This window comes from Pteropus alecto, unplaced genomic scaffold (genome assembly GCF_000325575.1).
Source record: "Pteropus alecto unplaced genomic scaffold, ASM32557v1 scaffold11, whole genome shotgun sequence".
Classification (NCBI taxonomy): domain Eukaryota; kingdom Metazoa; phylum Chordata; class Mammalia; order Chiroptera; family Pteropodidae; genus Pteropus; species Pteropus alecto.
The window spans coordinates 12,101,511-12,123,569 of NW_006431956.1; the positions used below are offsets into that span (position 1 = coordinate 12,101,511).

A 22,059-nucleotide genomic window follows, 5' to 3' on the forward strand; every position below is an offset into this window, starting at 1 on the left:
GGACCAGGTCTGGGTGGGGACCGGCACGAATCGAGAGAAAGCCCCACAGCAGGAGGTGTTTTTAGGGTGTGCGAAAACCAAGACCTTTACGGCGGAAAGCTTATGATGACTGTTCAAAAACTGACAGGGCAGTTTGACACCACCCACTGGCTGCCATTTTCCAGGCAAGACCGGTCGTCCTCTAGGGGTGCAGGTGTTCGCTGGGCAGGTGCAGGCGTCCAGGGAGAGCTGGGGGTGCAGGACCGCCCCAGAGTTCCCAGGCAGATTTATCGGCTGGAAACCTAAGCAGCGTTACCTGCAGGTGACCTCCCACCCCCTTCTCAGTAACAGGTGTGAGGAAGACAGCACTGGGAAGAAGGCAGCTTGGCCTGCAGGGCCCGGCTCCCTGCTAAGATTGGTGACAGCACCTGGGGGTGGAAAGGTGGCTGCCAGTGGGCAGGGGGTGGGGGTTGTGAGGATCAATGAGAGAATGTGTGAATGGACTCTTAAAACGGTACTATAAATGGTTTAAAGACCTGGTAGCTGTAGGATTTTGCCCCAGTGGAGAAAGTAAGTCTAAGTCACTATGGGACCAAGGATGCAGGGGCACTGAGAACCTGAAGCTCGGGCTCCCTTGCAGCCCCCGGCCTGGCTGTGTGTGGCTGGTGGTGGCAGATGGCTGGCACAGGACAGTGCTGGTAGAGGATGTCCCCTGAGCCAGGCCAGGGCTTTCCCAGTCCAGCCTCTATGCCCTCACTGCCCAGCTGTCTGCCCCCAGCCTCCTCACGAACCCCAAGCAATCCAGATGCTCTGCACGTCAGTGCCTCTTCCTTACTCACTAGACTCGACCCAGGATTTAGACTCTAAACTCTGCCCTTTCTCTAGCTATATCTGAGGACAAGACCAGGGCCAGGCAGCTCCTGAAGCGAAGGCCTTTTCCTGAGGCAGCTCAGATGTTCCTGTTGTCTGACGGACAGGAAATGAGCCTCCAATACAAGACCCCCAGATTGTAAGCGGCAGAGCGGGGGTCTGGACCCCTTCTTGTCAGAGGGCGGGTCTGAGGTTCCCCCGGTACCACCAGGCCCTGCCAGGCTGTGAGCACCACCGCGGAGGCAGCTCGTGAAAGGTGTGGGACGCTTTCCCCAGAAAACGACACACCCCGCGTAGATTTTGCATAATCCCAGACCCTCCCAGAGTCCATGCAGTGACCTAGGGTCCCCCTGAGGGTGGGGGGAGGCATTCCGGCTGGCAGGGCGAGATGGAAAGTTACCACTAGTCCCAATTTTTCCAGTCAAGGAATTGAGACAAAGAGGTAACCCCTAGTATCTGATGTCACACAGCTAAGCCTTGGGGGTGCTAATAAATACAGTAACAAGGCAGGGCTTCAGAGGGACGGGTTCGGGGACGGGGACTGGAGAAAGGGACCAGGCAAGGGTCAGTGAGCATCAGCGGGAGCCCTGCTTGGCCCCAGGCGACCTGGGCGGAGTGCTCCTTTCGGAGGCTCCCTCGCTTCCTTGGCCATGACCTTGCTCACACGGACCGCACCTGTCCCCTAGGAGTGGCTGTCCCCCGCCCCATGGTCCTACTTCAACACTCAGCAGCTGGAGTCCCATAGAAAGGGCCCTTTCGCTTTCTTTGAAAGGAGCTGGCAGGCAGGGGGAGTCGTCAGCAGAAACCGGGCCAGAGCCTGGTTTTCCTAAGGAGTCTAGAAAAGACGAGGTTGGTAGGCAAACCAGGGGGTTCATCCTAATCTGGACTCCCTGAGGCATCTTTGGACCCCTCTGGGGCTCTCCCCACCCTGGAAGCCCAAAACCCTGCGATGGGATTTGGGGGGTGTGTGACAGAATAAGTAAAAAGGGTGACTTAATGGATATTCACAAACGTCACAAGCTGGACAGCCAAGCTGTGTGACAGGCCCGAAGCTGGACTCGGAGACCGGAGGGACGGACCCAGGGCCTGGCACGCAGCCAGAGCGTTGCCCTCCGCGCACAGGCTGTTTTCTCTGGAACATCCTCGTGTGGACGGGACCACAGGGACCAGCTCAGCCCCCTCGGCTCCGTGAGAAACTTCTGAGGGGAGAAGCTACTGGCCCCGGGTCACCCCTGTGACTGCCTCAGTTCTGGCTTGTTTAGTGGAGGGAGCGGATCCTGCTGGGACAAGGCGAAGACCAACTCTGTGCCCTCTCCTCCTGTCCCTCCACCGGCCTGGGCCCAGCCCCGGTGACAGTGCCAACCCGTGGGCCAGGCAGGCTCTTCTTCCCGACTGAAGGGAGCTGCTGCCGCCGACTCAGTGCGTGAAAACCTGACAATCAGTTCGTAACTCGCTGTCACACAACTGCTCTTGCTGAGGTCTCTGAGGGGCGAATTCCCACAGCGTCCCACTCCGGGAGCTGTGCTGGAGTCGGGTGTCGTGGGAATGGGTTCGGGGCTCACCCGGTGCCTTGTCTTCTGTGGGTGAAAGGTTACAGGGCAGCAGAGTTAGGACATCAAAGCCAAAGTTTTCTCCAGGAACCTGTAACCTCATTTCAGTCCTTTGAGAAATATGGCTTCTCTGTAGATATTTTACCAAATCACTTTCCTTAAATGCGTTCTAGTGATCTGACTGGTTTTTAAGGTTGGGCAGTGTGCATCTGGCAAACTGCTTCTAAGCCCTGAGCAAATGACAGAAGATTTAAACAGCAGTGCTCGGCTCACGGTGACAGTTCAAACACAAACACCAAGGAGGAGTCCCATCAAAATTAACAGTACAAAATAGTGACCTCGGTTTGCCCAGGCACTGACATGCTGCTGCCAGTGAACTCATGAGCTCGGATGTTCTTTAGTCAAAGAAACACACTCAGTTTTAATTCTCACACAGTAGAGTCCCTCGTATGTTCCTTCAGAATCACATATTCACCTGGTCGTTCACTGAGCACTACCCGGGCTGACGCCCAGCTCGGCAAACTCTGCGGTAATGAGCGAACAAGCCGTGGGACACCCCCGTCCTTTCTCCTTGAACACAGTGTTTGTTTAAACAATACAGCGCCACGTTTCTTTTAAATTTATTTATTTATTTGTTTTTTCAATTAAGGCACATGACGTATAGAAATACTGAGGTACAAAATGCAAATTTCTGCATGAGAGTTTTAAAATAATTTTGGAAAATGAAGGTGAACATCATCTTCCAGAACATTCAGCTTTTAGCTTGTTTTTTCTTTTGGACCAGTTCAACCAGCAACTTGTACCTAGCGATACAGTCTTCCTGTAGGAAGAGAAAAAGAGAGGCGAAAACAATTACTTCCACAAATCAGTGCAGCTCTCGTAAGCCTGCGGGGCCTGCTTGCTGGCTGTGCCCAGTGCTAGAGAAGCAGCCTCACGTCCCCATGCTTGGCATAGAACCTGCCTAGAGCTTCCTGGGTGAGTCCAGCTGGTCCCAGGCAGCCGAGGCTGAACGTCCAGCCCAAGGTGTAGTGTGGGCCTCGGGGCAGCTGTTAGCGAGGCCTATATGATTATGATAATGACTTTCACCGTACTAACTGTAATGATCATGGTTAACATTTCACTACTGCATCACATGTCACTTCAGAGAAACCAAAAAAACTTGAGGCCAGGCGTCCACCGTTACTATCCTTTGGGTCTGCCTCTCCCCAAGGGCGGCTGGGACTGCTGTGGGATGCGTCAGCCCAGCCCCACGGGACACCTGCAGGGAGTGTGTGCAGTTTCCTCCTGCTGGTTCCAGCCCCACCTCGACCTTCCGACCTGTCAGGTACAGAACTTCTAGCTTCAGATCTCAGCTGCCTGCAGCTGTCACCCCTTGGGGTGGGGACGCATGACTGTCATGTTTATGACAAGGTACTTTCCAGAATCCATTTGTTTGTTTTAAAAAAAAAAAAAACAAACTTGCCTCAATGTCTTCACTAACTAAAGGTCTAGTGCAAACTGATTTCTGCTCCATAGCAGCTGATTTTATCAGCTGCCTTGGACAGGGTATGGATGTTCATTCTCTTCCTAGAATTTTAGCCCGGTCGTGTCATGAGAGTATAATAAGCGCCTTTTCTGCATCCCCAAAGACATCTTGCCTAGTTAGGGTCTTTAAAAATAGCAGCTTTTCCTTAATAGCTCTGCTGCCTGCTGGTGCCACCTAGTGCATGACACCGAAGGCAGGTGGCCAGCACCCCGCCTGGAGGACAGTGTGGGCCCCAGCTGAGCGGCAGGCCCGCAGGCACCCCAGGCAGAGGCTCCTCCTCCAGGCCCAGAAGGCCACTTACAAGGAGTCACTCCTTAGCAGGCGAGCCCTCTGGCCACCTCTCCTGGACTTAGTTCCAATGTCCAGGCTTAAAGGGAATGTCTGCAGGACAATAAAAGCCCTGCTCATCTCAGGAAGGTTTCCAAACCCCAAGGCAATGAGTTTCTGAGTGTTCTATCTTTAGGAATCCACAGTTCCAGCTCCTTCATTTTAAACCAATGTCAATTCATCACACATGCAAATGCCTGTGTCCTGACAGATGCTAGAGAAATTCAGGGAAAATAATTACTTCTGGCAAACCAGTTGGAGAGGCTGGGAGAATCTGTGTTTCTCAAATAGATCAACTGCTAATGGTTTTATTTTTCTCCCCGGGAATTCTCGACCTCCTCATTTTAAAGTGGGTGATAGATAACTAGACCTGTACACACGGGGACATTCATGGCCACAAGCTAGATTTTCCAACATCGAATTTCAATTAAAAAAAAAATAAGAATGTAAATGAACATCAATGTGCCCAGAGGCTACTGAGCGGTAGGCACAGAAGGCGGAAGAGATTGGTGCTTTTGATTTCTCAGTGATCCCCGGGCCTCAGACCCAGAAAAGCCCCGGGGACTGCGTACTGCGTGTGGAGAAAGGGCCGAGCTGGAAAGATCACGACGGCAAGGGCGACAGCCCCGCGCGGGCCCAGCAGAAGGCCCAGGGACACCCGTCTTCCCGCCTGAGCTGTTATTTGAGGACTATCTGCAGGTGTATTCAAGCAGATACTGAGAGCTGAAAACGGGGAGAAAAGCCTGTTACAAACAGTCAAGGCTACGGAGGGCACAATGACCCCACACATAATATGCCTCCTGGGCCTCTGGTCAACTAGGTGCTACCACTGGGGCCAGAGTGAGTCACGCTGCAGAGCTGGTGATCGTGGCAACAGCCACACGTGTCCCTTGGTTAAATGCTCGTCACAGCTACAGAGCTGGAGGGGCTTGTGATTTTGAGACTCCACCTCCTCACTCTTGTTGGAAGGGGCCTGCACGGTGGCGGGTGACCTGCTGCTGCTCCACTGCCCTCAGGGTGACGAGGGCACCGCCCAGCCACCCCCCGGCTTCCCTCAAACTGCCGCCGGAGCAGAGCGAATGCTGCAGTGTCTGGCAGGGAACTGAGGGTGAAATTTATGATCCACGTGAGCAGTTTTCTCTGGGAAAAGCTCCCCGGGCTGAACCATGACGCGGCTTCGCCCCCCGACCTGGTGAGTGCGCACTGCCCAGGCGCCTGCCTGGGCTCCTCGTGCCGTCAGGGGACCCGACCGGCAAACGAGAGGCCGTGTGGACAGGTGCAGACAGAAGGTCACGGGTAAGAGGAGGGAACGATTGGGCAGAGCCAGCTGCGGCCACTTCCGTGGGGCTCCGGTCCCCGCCTCACCCACCTTGCTCTTAGACGGGACACATTTGGCTATTTTGTCCCAGCGGTCAGAGGATCCTTTTGGGTACTGCTGTAATGCCAGTTCCAGAAGTTTCTGCTGAGTCTGAGTCCATGGCTCCTCCGCGGTGTGGCCTCTCTCTCTCCTCTGGCTCTCCTCGTCGCTGGACGTGTTTTGTTCTGAGTTATCGAAGTCCTTCTGCCTCCTTCCGCGGAGCTTCTCCTCGGGCTCCGGCAGCCTGGCTGGCCGCCGCCGCCGCGGGCCGCTTTCGGGGGCCGTGGCCCCCCGCTCCTCGCCCTCCTGCCCGTCGCTGTCCTCCCCTTCATTGGCGTCCATGGCCCGCTCAGCACCTGCTCGCTGGGTGATGATGTCGTCCGGCAAGGCCATCACGGTCCTGACGGGCCTGGGATGCGGGGCTGTCGATCTGAGTTCGGACAGTCTGACCATTCCTGTGCGCAAGGGGAAGGGGCAAGGTCAAGCCAGGCGACAGGAGCGACAGCAGCTGCCTCCCACACGTAGACGGCGTGCTAGGCACTCTGCATACGTTATTTCACTTAATTTTCACACTGTTCTAGGAGGAGAGGTGTCAGTATCCTAATGTACAGTCTCAGAGAGCATCGGGTGGGGTGGGGCCGGACCCCAGTTCTGCCTGACCCCAAGCCTCCGCCTTCCTACCGCCTGAGGAGCAGCAGGCTACAGAGTCGGGCTGTGACCCAAGAATGCAAAGGTTTGAGAAGGAATAATCTGAGCTTTTTTAGGTAAGGCCAGCCCAGCGGTACTGATTCCGTTAGCATAACTAAAACGTGTCTGTCGGGCCAGGCCTGGCTCCCTCCTGCAGGGGACCACCGACACTTGCTCCCTGCTTGAGTTAGAAGGTGTGGGAGGCATTTTCTCACTTCCCAGTTCCAAGAATGGAGAAGCTAACAAAATTCCAGGTCGTCTCAGAGGAAAGAGTTGGAGAAATATCGATTTTTAGGAGAGCTGCCTGTTGTCTATTCTGAAGGACAACGCTGTGTGATGCAAACATTGGCTTCCCCTTGCAGCCCCCACCCCCCAATACTAGAGAAGAACAGGTTTTTATAGTTCTTTAAACTTATTAAATACACCTTAGCACCTAATGTACAGGGTTGGATTGGCTTGTTGGTGCCCGTAATTTGACTTGGTAAAACTATTATACCACTGTATTTAAAGAGTTGTTATAAAAAGGGATTTGTTTTGAAGAAACTGCTTTAGATTGATGGGGGCAGTGGGTGCTAACTTACCTGGGGAGCAGGAAACAGAATCCTTCAGTTGCTTGGCTTTGGTCGTTACCTGTTTCAAAATATAAAAGCAAAGAAACCTTACTTTCCACATACCTACTGTAGGTCAAGTGACCTATTTTATGTAAGTTTTGTGTGAATGAACAGGGTTGAGTGAATCTTAGGCCTGGAAGGACCCTAGGTCATCAGTCCAACCCATTTATTGAAGCAACAAGGAAGATGAAGCTTGGAGAGATCATGTGGATAGTCTGGAGCAAGTCATTTAATCAGCGGCAGAGTCAGAACCAGAACTCAGGTCCCCTACTTCTAATTCAACGACAGTTCCACAATACCAGGCCGCCTCTTAAAATACATTAGTGCCAAAATCACTATACAAACAGGTCATGTTTTTTTAGTTACAATTTCCTGAAAGAGAACATCTTTCTTCACCGGGGAATAGTATACCAATGAGTACTATAAACAATGGGGAAATTTACTCTTATGCTAATGATGTTTTAATAATATAAAAGTCTTTGCATCCTCGAAAGAAACCCTAAGAGCATGTGAGAGTGACCCCAGAGGAGGAATTTATTTACTGGCGGAATGGGGTGGCTGGACCTGAGAACCATGACACACTGACATACGAGTGTGTGGATGCACACAGATGATTTTGTTTGGTGGCAATTATTATATTTTGTCTCTATATAAATGGTATCATATTGTGCATCTCATTCTACAGTTTGCTATTTTTTTCATTTAACAACATCTCAGGGATCTACATATGGATTTCCCTTTTAAAAAACAGAGAAAATTTACAGAGCGGAAGGTACAGATTTTAAATGTATAATTCAATGAATTTTGACTAAAAAAACCCACCAAAAATCCCCCAAAACCCGTGTAACCAACATTCAAATTATAGAACATCACTATTACCTTAGAAAATTCCCTCGTGCCCCTAAGTCGAACTTTATCCCGCCATAAACAACCACTGTTCTGATTTCTATTATATATATATTAAAATATGGGGTTAAAATGAATTAAAAGCTTAAAAAATAGATAATTGTCCCTATGCATTTATTAAACAAGTCATCCTTTTTCCATTAATTAAAAAATGTTGACTTGATTAAAACTATTTTCAATTGTATAAATGGCCTATTTTTCCATACTTTATATCCTATCCCATTCATTCATGTATATTCTTGAACCAATATTTCACTGCTTTAATGAAACCTGAGGATAAAACCTTAGAAAAGTATGATTGTGAAGAGCTCTGAGTTAGGCTGTTGTGGTATTCAACCTTGGTCCCACCTTTTATTCGGGGGGTAGCCTTGAGAAGTTTCCAATTCCTTTCTCTGTCTCATGCATTAATTTCTGTAATACATGGATAATACTAATACAATTTTCCTGTTAGGGATTTAAGCACTTAGCAAGATACCTGGCAGATATTAAAGGCTCAGTAAACATTCCCTATTCTAATTGACATGGATCATTTATTTTCTATTCACACAAAGGGCAGAGTTAGAGGAAATATTTAAAGCTGCTTAGAAACATGCTTCAATTTTATTCCCTACCATCCTCTATCCCCCGATGACCTTGCTTCCTATCTCGTGGAAGGAAAACTGAAGTTGTCCAGCATGCACGTCCCTGACGTCCAACCGCCCAACTCAAAATGTGGCCATATCATCACGTAGCTGTCCCTTGGGTTATCTCAGTTCAAAGAAAGGAATCATCTTTCCTCCTGAACCCTCCATCAATCAATCTTCTTTGCTTTCATCTTGAACGTCTCCCTGTCCATCAGATATGTCCCATAAACCTTCGAACTTAGCTTAAGTGGTCTCTAAACACGATCTTCCTTTGAGCTGTTTCTCTTCCGCTTGGCTTTTATGACAGTGTCTCCTGGTGTCCCCTCTTTCTCTGAATGATTCTTCACTGGCCCCTCCTACGTGCTCCTGCCTCTTGCTCCCCAATGTTCCTCAACCTTCCGTCCTTGCCGATCATACGTTCTTTCCGTTTTCTCCTTTGGTATCTCGTGCCATCTGTTCAATAATACCTTAGGGCAAAAAGGATTAACGTGCATCTCTGATCCTGACCTCTACCTTGGCATGCCAGGTTGACAGGAATTGACCATCTAACACAATAGATCATGGGATCTGAAAGGACTCCACCTATAGAACAATAAGCTTACTGTGTACCAGGCATTGTTCTAAATAAGGTGTGCATGTGTGTGCATATTCCTCACAGAAGCCATATTAGGTAGGTATATGATGATTATCCCCATTTTACAGAATCTGAGGCCCAGAAAGAATAATAACAGGCTAGTAACTGAACCCAGGCAAGTGGGTCTCCAAAACCTTTGCTCTGAATCATATAAATTCTACCTTTTAAATCCAAATCTCTTATTTCATAAATGAAGAAATAGGCCAAGTGCTCTTTCCACTATACTACATGGCTTCTAACTGCCACTAATCTTATATAGAGGTCTCCTAGCTCCACAAACTAAACAAATCCCAGACTAAACTCGTCAACTTCTCTGCTTTTCTTTCCTTCCTTAACAGTACTGTTACCCCAGTCACTTAGGCTCCAAACCTGAGTCAATTTTTGAACTTTTCTCTCCCTCCCCAACCAGCTATGTTCTTCACAATATCAGTCCTACCTGTTCCCTTCTCTTTTAGACCTCCAATGCCCACATCAGTCCTTCATGCTCACCTGACTGAACTACTATATCTGCCTTCTAACTGGTCCCCAACTTATTTATAGTTCTTGTAGAATAGTATGCCTAAGGCAGAGTTCTGATCAAAAACCTTTGATGGGTCATCACTGACTATATCATAAAGTGTTCAATTCTGAACCTGATATCAAGGAAATTCATAATCTGAAGAGCCTTTCCTGTACGTATGCTTCCTTTCAGCAGGTCCTAAACAATTAATGCTCCCCGGCCAGTCATAGATTCCCTATCCTGTACTTTAGGCCATTGTCGACACTGTCTGAAATGATCTTCCTTTCTTCAGCAAACCTCTCTTTAAATATCTGTCCGAGCCAAACCATCCTTCCAAATACTCTCGAATGTGGCTTCCTGTCCTTGAAGGCATCCCTGATGTTCACCACAGGACTACTAACTCTGGTGACGGTTAATCCCTCTCCTCTCAATTTCTGCTACATTTTTAAAGATTTTATTTTATATTATCATATAATAAAATTTTCTCCTTACAGTTCTATGAATTTTAACAAAATTATAGATGCACGTAACCAACACCACATACAGGATATGGAACAATTCTTTTCCCCCTGCATCTTCTTTTTTAAAAAACAAAATATTTTAGAGATTAGAGTACTACACAGATTTCCCTCATTTCATTAACAGCTTGAGATGTAATTCACATACCATACCATACCAATGGTTAATATTATTAATAACCATTGAATGTACACTTTACTAGGTGAATTAAAGTGTACAAGTCAATGGTTATTAATATATTCAAATATGTGTAACCATCACCATAGCCAATTTTAGAACATTTTCATCACTTCAAAAGAAACACTGCATGCTTCAGCTATCACCCCCATCCTCCCCACCCCACCCCTCACCTCCACAACTAATTTGCCTGTCTCTATAGAATCCCATGTTCTGGGCTTTCATATGAATGGAATCATGTGGATTTTTGTGGTTGGCTTCTTTCACTTACGGTGATGTTTTCCAGCTTCATTCAAGTTGGATTGAATGAATGAATGAATGAAAAAAGTGCACATCAGCACTTCTTTTTTACTGTTGAATAATATTCCAATGTATGGATTACCACATTTTGTTTATCCATCAGTAGATAACATTTTGTGTTATCTCCATCTTTGGCTATTATAATTAACAGTGCTATAAACATTTGTGTGGGCATATGTTTTCATTTATGTTGGGTATATATCTGGGAATAAAATTGTTAAGTTATATGGTAACTCTATGTTTAAATTTTTGTGGAACCGCCATACAGTTTTCCAAGATGGCTGCAGCACTTTACATTCACAGCAGCAGAGTATGAGGCTTCTGATTTCTCTAGACTTTTGTTAACACTTATTATCACTCAACTTTTTGAGCCAGCCTAGTGGGTTTTGAAGTGGTATCTGGTGTCGTTTGTGGAGGTGGTTGGGTAGTGCTCTGGTGTGGTCTGAAGATGGCCACTGAGTGTATTGGTTCTAGGCCCCTTGGGAGGGGCTCTGGTGCAGGCCAAGGTTAGCCGCTGCCTGTGTCCTGCCTGAGGCCACTTGATATGAGCTACAAAGTAATCTGCAGATGGTTGGTACTTGTGCCGGGCTTGGGGGTGTCTGGGAGAGATGGAGCTGTGAACCAAGAGTGGCTGTCACTAGTACCAGGCTTGGAGCTGCTTAGCAAGAGTTATGGGTCATGTCAAGGCCAGATGATGCTTGTCTGGGGTTTGCGAACGTTTGAGAGATTTTAGGAACGTTCACAGCATGAGCCAAGATAGGCCATTTGTACGGAAAAGCCACTAGAAGTGGCTTGGGTGGGCTGAATCACCAACCTGTTAGCCAGGTTGATGGAGACTCATATGGCTCCTACCTGTGTGTGCAGGCTGGGCGGGAGGAGGGCCCAATAAAGGAACAATGGCTTTTGCCAGCACTTCTGTCTGGGATAAAGCTGCCCCTTCACCCCTTGCCTTGAAGCCAGACAATTCAGTTCTTCCCCGTATGTCCTTGGCACCTTTCAAGCTGCTGTTCCAGCGCTGGAGCTCAGAGTGAGTGAGTCTGTCAACAAGTAAGGATGTGTGTGGGTCCTTTAAGAAGAATGCCTGTGACTCTAGCAGCCCTCTATCTCAGCAACAATCCCCACACAGCCGGAATTTGTGGGGACTTCTCTTCCTGGCACTAGAACTCTGGGATGGGGAGCTTGGTGTGGAGCTGGGACCCCTTGCTCCTCGGGGGAGATTGCTGCAGTTGGGACATCCCTCTCGATTTTTAACTGCCACACATAGGTGTGGGACCAGCCTGTTCTGCATCTCCGCCCCTTCTACCAGTCTCGAGGTGGCTTTTTCTGTATGTTCTTAGTTACAGGACTTCTGTTTAGTGAGACTTCAGTGATTCTCACTGAAGTAGTTTACTTCTGTAGCTAAGCTGAAATGATGATGTGGTAGTGGGAGGAGAGCCATAGCATTTACCTTCTCTCCCATCTTGACCGAAATGCCTGCCTTTCTTCTTAATAAAGAAATTTACAGCTATAAATTTCTCTTAGCTTCACTGCCTAAGTTTTGGTATTTTATGTCTTCATTTTCATTCATCTTTAAGAATTTTGATTCCCTGTGATTTCTTCTTTGACTCATTGGTTATTTGGGAGTAATTTCCACATATTTGTTGATTTTTCCCAATTTCATTCTGGCTACTGATTTCTAATTTTGTTCTATTGGAATCAGAGAATATACTTTGCACTATTTCTAGCCTTTTAAATGTACATGGCCTAATATAAAGCTCACTGGCCAGGGTGTTGCTGAGTACAATAGCGTGCCACTTCAGTAAAGTCATCTTCCAGTGAGCATGGTCATCAGCAAATCTATCTCTCCCATAGATTTAGATGACTTCAATTACATGAGTGCCAATTTACTTTTTTGAAAAGGTATACTTGACAAGTAAAATTGTAAAAAATTTAAAGTGTAAAATGTGATTTAATATATGTATATACATTGTGAAAAGATTCCCCCCAGTCAAGTTAATTAACACATCCATTACCACACATAAGTTCTCTTAAAAAAAAAAAAAAAAGGTAATGGATGTGTTAATTAACTTGACTGGGGCGAATCTTTTCACAATGTATACATATACTGTATAATTGTATAATTTCAATTATACAAGTGTTAACACCTACAGTTGCCATGTTATACATTAGATCCTCAGACCTTGCTCATAACCTTTGACCAACCTCTCTCAATTTGGTCTATTCCCCCAGATCCAGTCAACAACTTTTCTACAATCAGTTTCTATGAGCTTGACTTTTTGGGGGCTGAACAGTATTATATATACATACCTCATTTTCTTTGTCCACTCATCTACTGACAGACACTTAGTTTCCATATCTTGGCTACTGTGAAAAACGCTAGCTGATGTGCTATTGTTTACAAAATGAATAGTTTATATAGTATGAATAGTGTTAAAATACTATATAACTATACTATATAGCATAACTATATAGTTATATAGTATAAATAAAATATAATTTTATAAAATTATCATTTCTTTTTCTTTCTTTCTTTTTTTTTTTTTTACAAAAGTATAGATATCTGAGATTTTGCTTCCTTTGAATATATACCCAGAAGTGGAATTGCTGGATCACATGGTAGCTCTATTTTTAATTTTGAGGAACCTCCATAGTGTTTTGCATAGTGGCTATACCAATTTACATTCCCGTCAACATTGCACAAGGGTTCCCATTTCTCCACATCCTTGCCAGTGTGTTATCTTTTGTATTTTTGATAAAAACCATCCTAACAGGTGTGAAGTGAACTCACTGTGGTTTTGATTTGCCTTTCTCTGATGATTAGTGATATTGATACCTTGTCATATACCTGTCGGTCATTTGCATTTCTTCTTTAGAAATGTGTCTATTGAGGTCTTTTGCTCTTAAATTTTTTTTTGGCTATTGAGTTGTAGGAGTTCCTTGTATATTTTGAATATTAACCCCTTACTGCATATATGGGTTGCAGTTTTATCCCCTACTTCATAGGTTGCTTTATCATTTTGTTGAGATTCTTTTGCTGTGCAAAAGCTTTTTAATGTGATGTAGTCCTACTTGTTTTTGTTTTTTGTTGCCTTTGCTTTCAGTGTCAAATAAAAAATAAAAAAATTGTTGCCAAGACTGATGTCAAGGAGCTTTACCACTTATGTTTTCTTCTAGGAGTTTTATGATTTCAGGTCTGTGTTCAAGTCTTTAATCCATTTTGAGTTAATTTTTATGTATGGTATAAGATGGTGGTTCAGTTTCATTCTTTTGCATGTAGCTGTCCAAAATATCCCACCACTATTTATTGAGGAGACGGTTCTTACCCAATTGTATATTCTTGCCTCTTCTGTCACAAATTAGTTGACTATATATATATTAATTTTGGGGCTCTCTATTCTGTTCCATTGATCTATGCGTCTGTTTGTATGCCAAATACCATACTGTTTCAATTACTATAGCTTTGTAATATAGTTTGAAATCAGAGCATATGATGCCTCCAGCTTTGTTCTTCTCAAGATTGCTTTGGCTATTTAGGGTCTTTTGTGGTTCCGTACTAAATTTAGGATTGTTTGGTCTATTTCTGTGAAAAATGTCATTGGAATTTTGATAGGGATTTCATTGAATCTGTAGATCATTTTGGATAGGTAAGTATGGACATTTTAACAATATTAACTCTTCCAATCCATAAACATGGATTATGCTTCTATTTATTAAGTGTTCTCTTCGCTTTCTTTCATCATGTCTTATAGTTTTCAGTGAATAGATCCTTCACTTTTTTGGTTAAATTTATTCCTAAGTATTTTATTCTTTTCGAAGCTCTTGTAAGTGGGATTATTTTCTTAATTTCTCTTTCCAATAGCTCTTTGTTGTTGTATAGCAGCACAACTGATTTTTGTGCATTGGGTTTTTTGATCCTGCAACTTTACTGAAATAGTTTATAAGTTCTAAGTTTTTTTTGTGTGTGGAGTCTTTAGTTTTCTATGTATAATATGTTATCTGCAGAACAGAGATGACATGGTCATCACCAAACCTATTTCTCTCCTAGAGAGCCTAATGACTTCAAGAGCGCGAGTGCCAATTTATTCTTGAAATGTTTAGTGTTATATTTTCTCGCATGTTCCACAATGAATTTTTCAGCTACTCATTCTGTTTTTACATCATGTGCAATTGCAGAAGTTACATTAAGACAATGTAACTTGGTGACAAGCTACCTTTAGGATTTTTTTTCTTAGATTCTCCTTGGGTGAATAGATATATTTCTACACAGGTCTCACATACTTAAGGCTTTTCTTCTTCAGCATCTGAACAAATATTATTATGGGTTATCAGCTTGGGTGGGCTTTTGGATAACACTAGATCCACATGTGTATTAAAACTCACATGGATTATAGGACTGTGGGGAAATTTGTTTCATTATGTTCTGATTCAAAGCAGAAGACACTTTATAATCTTTCTTAATACAGTTATACCTAACTTTATCTTTAAAACTCACAAAATTGGGACCCTATGACTTAATCTGGGACATCTGGTTAGGGCTGAGTGAATGAAAGAAATTTAAAATAGGTTTTATTTCTTCTAGTGAAAATACTGATGAATGTGACAGAAAATTAAATAAGAAAAATGAAAATTATATTCTGTATGGTTTGATAGGACCAGTGGATAGTCATATGGTGGCACATTTCTAGTCAATATACAGAAGAGATTTCCAATTTTGTGAGCTATAGAAAGTATATTCTCATATTCCTGGCATCCTCAGATAACTCAGAAAATAAATATTTACTAGAGATGACTTCAAGTCATATTTTTCAAATTCTGCCTGACCTGATGATGTCATAAGTGTTACTCATAATAAAATCATGTAACTGAAGTTAATTATTTTCATATATATTTATATTTCATTTATATTTAATTTTGGCCAACTTTCTGTTTGAATTTAGCACCCACATAACCGAGAACCACAATAACTTACAAAGGGCACTCTGTTACCTGAATATTAAATAAACCACCTGAAAAATGTTTCCAGCTGGTAGAAGGCAGTGCTGTTCATTCTTATTATTTCTCCAATATCTTTTAAAATGTTCTCTGTCTGGACAGAAAAATACAAGTAGTAATAATGTTCCTCTTAACCATTTAAAAAAGGCTTTCCATTAACTTCCTGATTACCGCTATCAGTAATTTAGATGGCCATTTACTGGGAGAAAATACTTCTGCTAGCAGATAATAGTGTAGCTCTGCAGATATTGTTAGTCCATCAATGAGATACTGTAACAACACAACATATATTCGCCCATCTACCTCTTTTTAAAATGGTTTCCCCAAATTTTTAGCACAAGGGAGCAATTTTAAATTACATTAACAATTATTAGCAGCTGCTCAAGGGTCACCCGTCTGTTGACTGGCTGCATCTCTAAGCGGTGCATTAGTAAAAAGGAGTTAAACAAATCAGAGTAATAAAATAAATCTCTACTTAAAGTATGATGCTATTACCAGACCATAGATTATAATGTGAGTTAAACCAGTTCCTTCATGAATAAAATCATCCCTAGTATTCAAAGTGCATGTGATTGTAACTAGTAAATTAGATCTGGCTTTCAAAGTAAATACTATCTTCTTGAGGTAAGATACAGGGTTCTGATAAATGAGAACAAATTACAAACTCAGTATATTAGTAATACATGACACTTAGGTCCAGAAAAAAATATGAGAATGTTAAATAGGAGATATATAATACAGAAAAGCTTTCAGGTAATCATGCAAGTATGCTTTGCTTGAATGAGTCAATAAAGATGAGCAGTGTTTAGTAGAGTTTAATCAGACCTTGAATATTTCTGTGGTTCAACTACTCAAGGGGGCATATGGGAAAGCAACGGTTTATACAGCTACTCAGAAGTAAAGCCACATTAACTGGCCAGTGTCTTGGGACAGTCAATACCTTGCTCTCTAATTTATCCCTCTTTGGCCAGCACCTCAGAAAACCAAGGTATTTCACTGGGAAGGTATTATTTGATCAAGGAATGCAAACAATAGTGCTGCCTTATGTGCAGGGTTCAAAATCAAGTTCTTGCTAAACCAAGAGGGCAATGTGGCTTTACTAAGAGTCAGAGGATCCTGGTTCTAGTCCTGGCCTGTGATTAACTAGCTTTGCAGCCTTGAACAAATCCTTTATCTCTTTCTAGAACTCATATCTGCAATAAGTGATTATTATAGTGGTTTACAATTGTGTAACAATTCATATTAACAAAATATTTGTGTATCGTTATCACATTTCATCCCCCGACTATCCTGGGAAATTCATATCACAGAGGAAGAAGCTGTTGCTCAGAGTGATTTGATGACATGAAAGTAATATAGCCCATAAATGGTAGAGTTAGGGCACCAAAACCAGGCTCCCTTTTAAATTGTTCTCTTTCTGCTTTTTGTCAAAACAAACAAACAAAAAAGCATTATTCTGTGATTCACTGGATGTGACATTATTAATGAAATAGCTTTCATTTTGTATTCATTACCAAAGACTTATTAAGTACCAACTTAGTGTGTCACCATACTAAGAACAGTGGTGTATACAGACCTCGTGCTGTCCACCTCGGGGAGCTTCCAATCTGGTTATTTCTTTGCATACTCGTTCAAGAGATTTACAATTAATGAGGACTGTGTTTATATGGAAGAAAATTATTGTTTAAAGCAAAAAGCCTTTTATTTCTAAATTAAGGTTGGCTAAAGCAATGAAAGAACAATCCAGACAGGCCTGTAGTAGTGACAGCTTGGGAGTTTGGCCTCACCTCTGAAGGAGGATAATTCTGTGCTGTTTTACCTGAGTTATTGCCAATCACTTACTGGAAGAATTTAGTAAAGATACAAGCCCTTTGTACTTCAGTTTTCTCAATGCGTGTCAAATAAATCTCTCAGCAAAGTCTGTCCCCTTGTTAACTTGCAAGGGTTCAAAAAATCTAGCAGACTAGGTGGATATCGCGTCCTTCTCCACTACTCTGTTTGCTCCTCCTTAAGCTGTGTGCTCTGAGGAATAAGACAAGTGAACCAGACAAAAAGAGGACAAGGGCCTTTGACAGGGGAATACGGCCAGGCAAAAATATTCATCGATGGCTCTAGAATTCCTCTGAGAAATAGAGCTGTCTCTGTCGAAGGGACAGTCTTGCAAGTGTTTCAGATGGAGGTTAAGGGATCCCACTACCCGCTGGGCTTAGGTGTCAGCTGCCACCTAGACTTCAGAGGAAGAAGCAAAGTCCTCTGCAGCACAGATGAAAGAATCTGTAGCACAGGCTGAGGGTTCATCTGGAAGAGAGAAAGTGAGGGAAAACAGAAGACAGGAGGAGAGACAAGGCCAGAAAGGGAATAAGGTCAGAGGAGAAAAGAAACTGGAGAGGGCGTGACCAAGGCGGGCGCTGGCTGGGAACAGTAATGGCTGGTATGGATTTTTAAGTTGCTTGTTACAGGATGTTCCTCCAGCTCCCCTATAAAATCACTAAGAATGTTGATCATAGCGTAAGTTTCAGGCTCCATTTAATCTAGATCCACCCCTTTTCTGAGAAACTCAACGTAGTAAAGCACAAAGGGGGCACCCTAGGATGAAAGTATTTGAGGGAAGAAAAGTATCAGCCCCGCAAATTAACACAGATATTGGGAAGATGTTCAGACTTTGACAGGAAGTGGAATCATTGGTGTCTTAGATAATTGGTTCTAAACCTCTGAGAGGCAAGGAGTGTCCGTCCGACATCTGGGTTACAACAGAATGACAAGGATAAGGGGAAACAGTATTCTAGAAAGTAATGTAAGTTCTTTACTCCGCAATTTCAGGCACATCATCTAACATTTGTGTGCCTCCAGGTTTCCCACTATGAGCCTCCTGAAAATTCATTCCAGAGCTAATGATGAATTCTGTACTCAGAGAGCCACTGAACTATTAAAAATTAGCAAAGTCATAGGATACAAGACTAACATATAAAAATTTACTATATTTCTACATATTAGCAATCGACAATCTGAAAGTGTAATTAAGAAAACAGGTGTGAGAAGGTATCTTACCTTCATAATAGCCTCAAAAAGATTAAGATACTCAGAATAACTTAACAAAAGGAGTTCCAGACTTACTGAAAATGACAAATATTACAGATAGGAATTAAAATGCTCTAAATAAGTGGAGAGACATTCCATGGTCATGGATTTGGACACTCAAAATTGTTAAGATGGCAATCCCCCCAAAACTGATTTATGTATTCAGTGCCATCTCCGTGGAAAAGATCCTTTGTAGAAATTGGTTCTTATCCTAAAATTTATATGGAATGCAAAGGATGTAGATGTCAAAATCATTTTATGAAAGATCAAAATTGGAGGGATTTGTACTCTTGAATTTCAAAATTTTACCATATAGCTGAACAGGGTAGTGTCATCTGGATAGGCATACACATCAATAGAATTGAATCGAAAGTACATAAATAAACCCTTATATTATGGCCAACTGATTTTTCACAAAAGTAACAATGGTAGAAATGACAGCCTAATAACAAATGGTTTTAAGACAACTGGATATCAGTATGTGAAAAAAATGAGCTGGACCTTGAGAAAAAAACAAGTATTGGTGAGGATATGGAGAAACTGGAACTCTCATGTATTAATAGTAAGGATGTAAAACGGTACAGCCACTTTGAAAAACAATTTAGGGCTTTCTTAAGAAGTTGAACATAAAATATATAACTTAGCGGTTCCACGTCTAGGAATCTAACCAAGAGAAATAAAAACATATACCCATATAAAGACTTGTAGGTTAATATTCATAGCAGCATTACTAATAATAGCCAAAAAGTGGAAATAATCCCAATGACCAAATACTAAAAAATGAATGAACAAAACTTAGTATTAATCCATACAAGTGAATAAATAGGAATGGACTATGATACATGCTACGACGTGGATGAACTTCAACTAACTTTTGCTGAGTGAAAGAAGCCAGATGCAAAATAATAAATACTATACAATTGCATTTATATGTAATTCCAGAAAAGCCAAATTTATACATATTCAAAACAGATCAGTAGTTGCCTGAGTTGGAGTGAGGAATGACTGCAAACTGGGTTGAAGAAACTTTTTGGGTGATAAAAAATGTCTAAAACTAGATTGTGGTCATTGCAAACTCTACAAATTTACTAAAAATCATTGAATTATACACAATGGGTAAATTTTATGTTATGTAAATTATATCCTAAATTTTTTTTTTTTTGGTAAAAACACAACATGAGATTCATTCTCAATAGTATCATTAACTATAAGCAAAGGGGTGTACAACAGATCTCTAGAACTTACTCATCTTGCATAACCGAGATTTTTGTACCCTTTGAACAGTAATTCTCCATCTTCCCCATCCCTCAGCCCCTGGCAACCACCATTCTACTTTTTGCTTCTATGAGTTTGACAATTTCAGACACCTCAAAAGTACAATCATGCAGTATCTGTCCTTCTGTAACTGGCTTATTTTACTTATGTTTTCAAGGTTCATTCATGTTGTCACATATTGCAGAATTTCTTTCCTTTTTATGGCTGAATGATATTCGATTATACATATACACACACACCATATTTCCTTTATCCATTCTTCTGTCAGATGCGGCCACATCTTGACTGTTGTGAATACTGCTGCAATGAACAAGGGAGGGCAGATGTTGCTTAGAGATCCTGATTTCACTTCTTTTGGCTCCATACCAGAAGTGGAATTGTTGGGTCATAAAGTAATCCCACTTTTAATTTCTTGAGGAATCTTCATACTGTTTTCTATAATGACTGAATCATTTTACATTCTCGCCAAAAGTGTGCAAAAATTCCAATTTCTCCATATCCTTGCCGATACATCATCTTTTGTTTTTCCGATGATGGCCATCCTGACAGGTGTGAGATGGTATCTTATTGTGGTTTTGATTTGCATTTCCCTGATGATTAGTGATGTGGAGCATCTTATATACCCGTTGGCCATTTTAAAATCTTTTTTTTTGGGGGGGGGGTGAGTTGTAGGAGTTCCTTATATATTTTGGAGATTAATTCTTTGTTGAATATGTGATTTGCAAATATTTCCTCCCACTCTGCGGGTTACCCTTTCATTCTGTCGACTGTATCCCTTGCTGTGCAGAAGCTTTTTATCTTGATATATTCCTGCTTGTTTAGTTTTGTTTTTGTTGCTTGTGCTTTTGGTGTCATATCAATGAAATCATTGCCGCGACCAATGTCACGAAGCTTTTCTCTTATTTCCTTCTAAGAGTTTTACAGTTTGTTATGAAATTCTGAGTTGACTTTTTGTGGTGTAAGATAAGGGTCCAATTTCATTGTTTTGCATGTGGATATGCAGTTTTCCCAGCACGGTTTGTTGAAGGGACTATCCTTTCCCCAGTGTGTGTTTGGCACCCTTGTTGAGGACCATTTGACTGCACATGTGTGGATTTACTTCTGGGCTCTCCATTCTGTTCCGCTGTCCATTGCCTTCTTTATGCCAGTACCATGCTGTTTTGATTACTGTAGCTTTGTAATAGATCTTGAAATCAGGAAATGTGATGTCTCCAGCCTTTTCTTTCTCAACATTATTTTGGCTATTTGCGGTCTTTTATGGTTTCATACAAATTTTACAATTTTTTTTTCCTATTTCTCTAAATCAATGAAGCTTTTAGAATAAATTTTAAAAGAATCAGGTAGGCCTATATATACCGATATGGAAGGATATTGAAAGTAAAATGTTTTGTTTTGTAAAAAAATTTAAAAGTTTTTAAAATCAAAATAATACAGGTACACAACTTAAAAAAAAAGGCAATATACAACAAGGGCTTATGATGAAAAGCAATGTACCCTATACTCAGAGGCACTCATTTCTGTTTATGTTTCTTCTGATAGTTACAAGTATGACACAAAATAGTATGCTTTTGGTATGTTATATCTTGAATCCGACCTCTTTTTCCCACTTCTACAAACAACTCCTGGTCCAAATTACTTTTGTCTTTTCACAGACGACTGAAATCGACTCTTTCTTGGCCTGTCTTCCTACTTCCACACTTTGTCTGCCACAGCGCCTTCTCCATAAAGCAGTCAGGATGACTCTTAGATCTTGCATTCCTTGGCTCAAAATCTTCCGATGCTTCCCCATGTCACTCAGAATAAAATCTAAAATTTTAACCTCGGCCAACGAGGTTCTATCTGGTCTGGTCTGACATTACCTTTGGTCTCACCTATAACCCCTCTTCCTCACTCCCTGTCAGTCATATCGACCTCTTTGCTGGACTCTGCACATCTAAATCATGTTCTTATCTCAAAGCCTTAGTAAATGCTGTTTCCTCTACCTAGAACGCTCCTTCTCAACAACCTCGCTCCCTCACTTGCTTTGTGTCCCTGAACAAATATTACCTCTGAGAAAGGCCCCTTCTCAGAACCCTGCTCTGAACTGCAACTCGCTTCAGTTTCTAACCTCTTACTCTGCTTTGTTTTTCTCCATGGCACTCGTCACTATC

General features: G+C 42.6%; 1 protein-coding gene across 1 annotated transcript in view; it reads right to left on the minus strand.

The window, feature by feature from the left end:
* Nucleotides 1–3,007: 3,007 nt before the first annotated feature.
* The window catches only part of DNAJC1 (DnaJ heat shock protein family (Hsp40) member C1), a 186,782-nt gene continuing 167,730 nt past the window's right edge, over nt 3,008–22,059 (minus strand). The window contains exons 10-12 of the mRNA XM_006906999.3: nt 6,877–6,925; nt 5,621–6,063; nt 3,008–3,219 (exon numbers count right to left, since the gene is read on the minus strand). Coding sequence (XP_006907061.1) covers nt 3,151–3,219; nt 5,621–6,063; nt 6,877–6,925 — 561 coding nt within the window. The 3' untranslated portion in view covers nt 3,008–3,150. The remainder of the gene's footprint in view (nt 3,220–5,620; nt 6,064–6,876; nt 6,926–22,059) is intronic.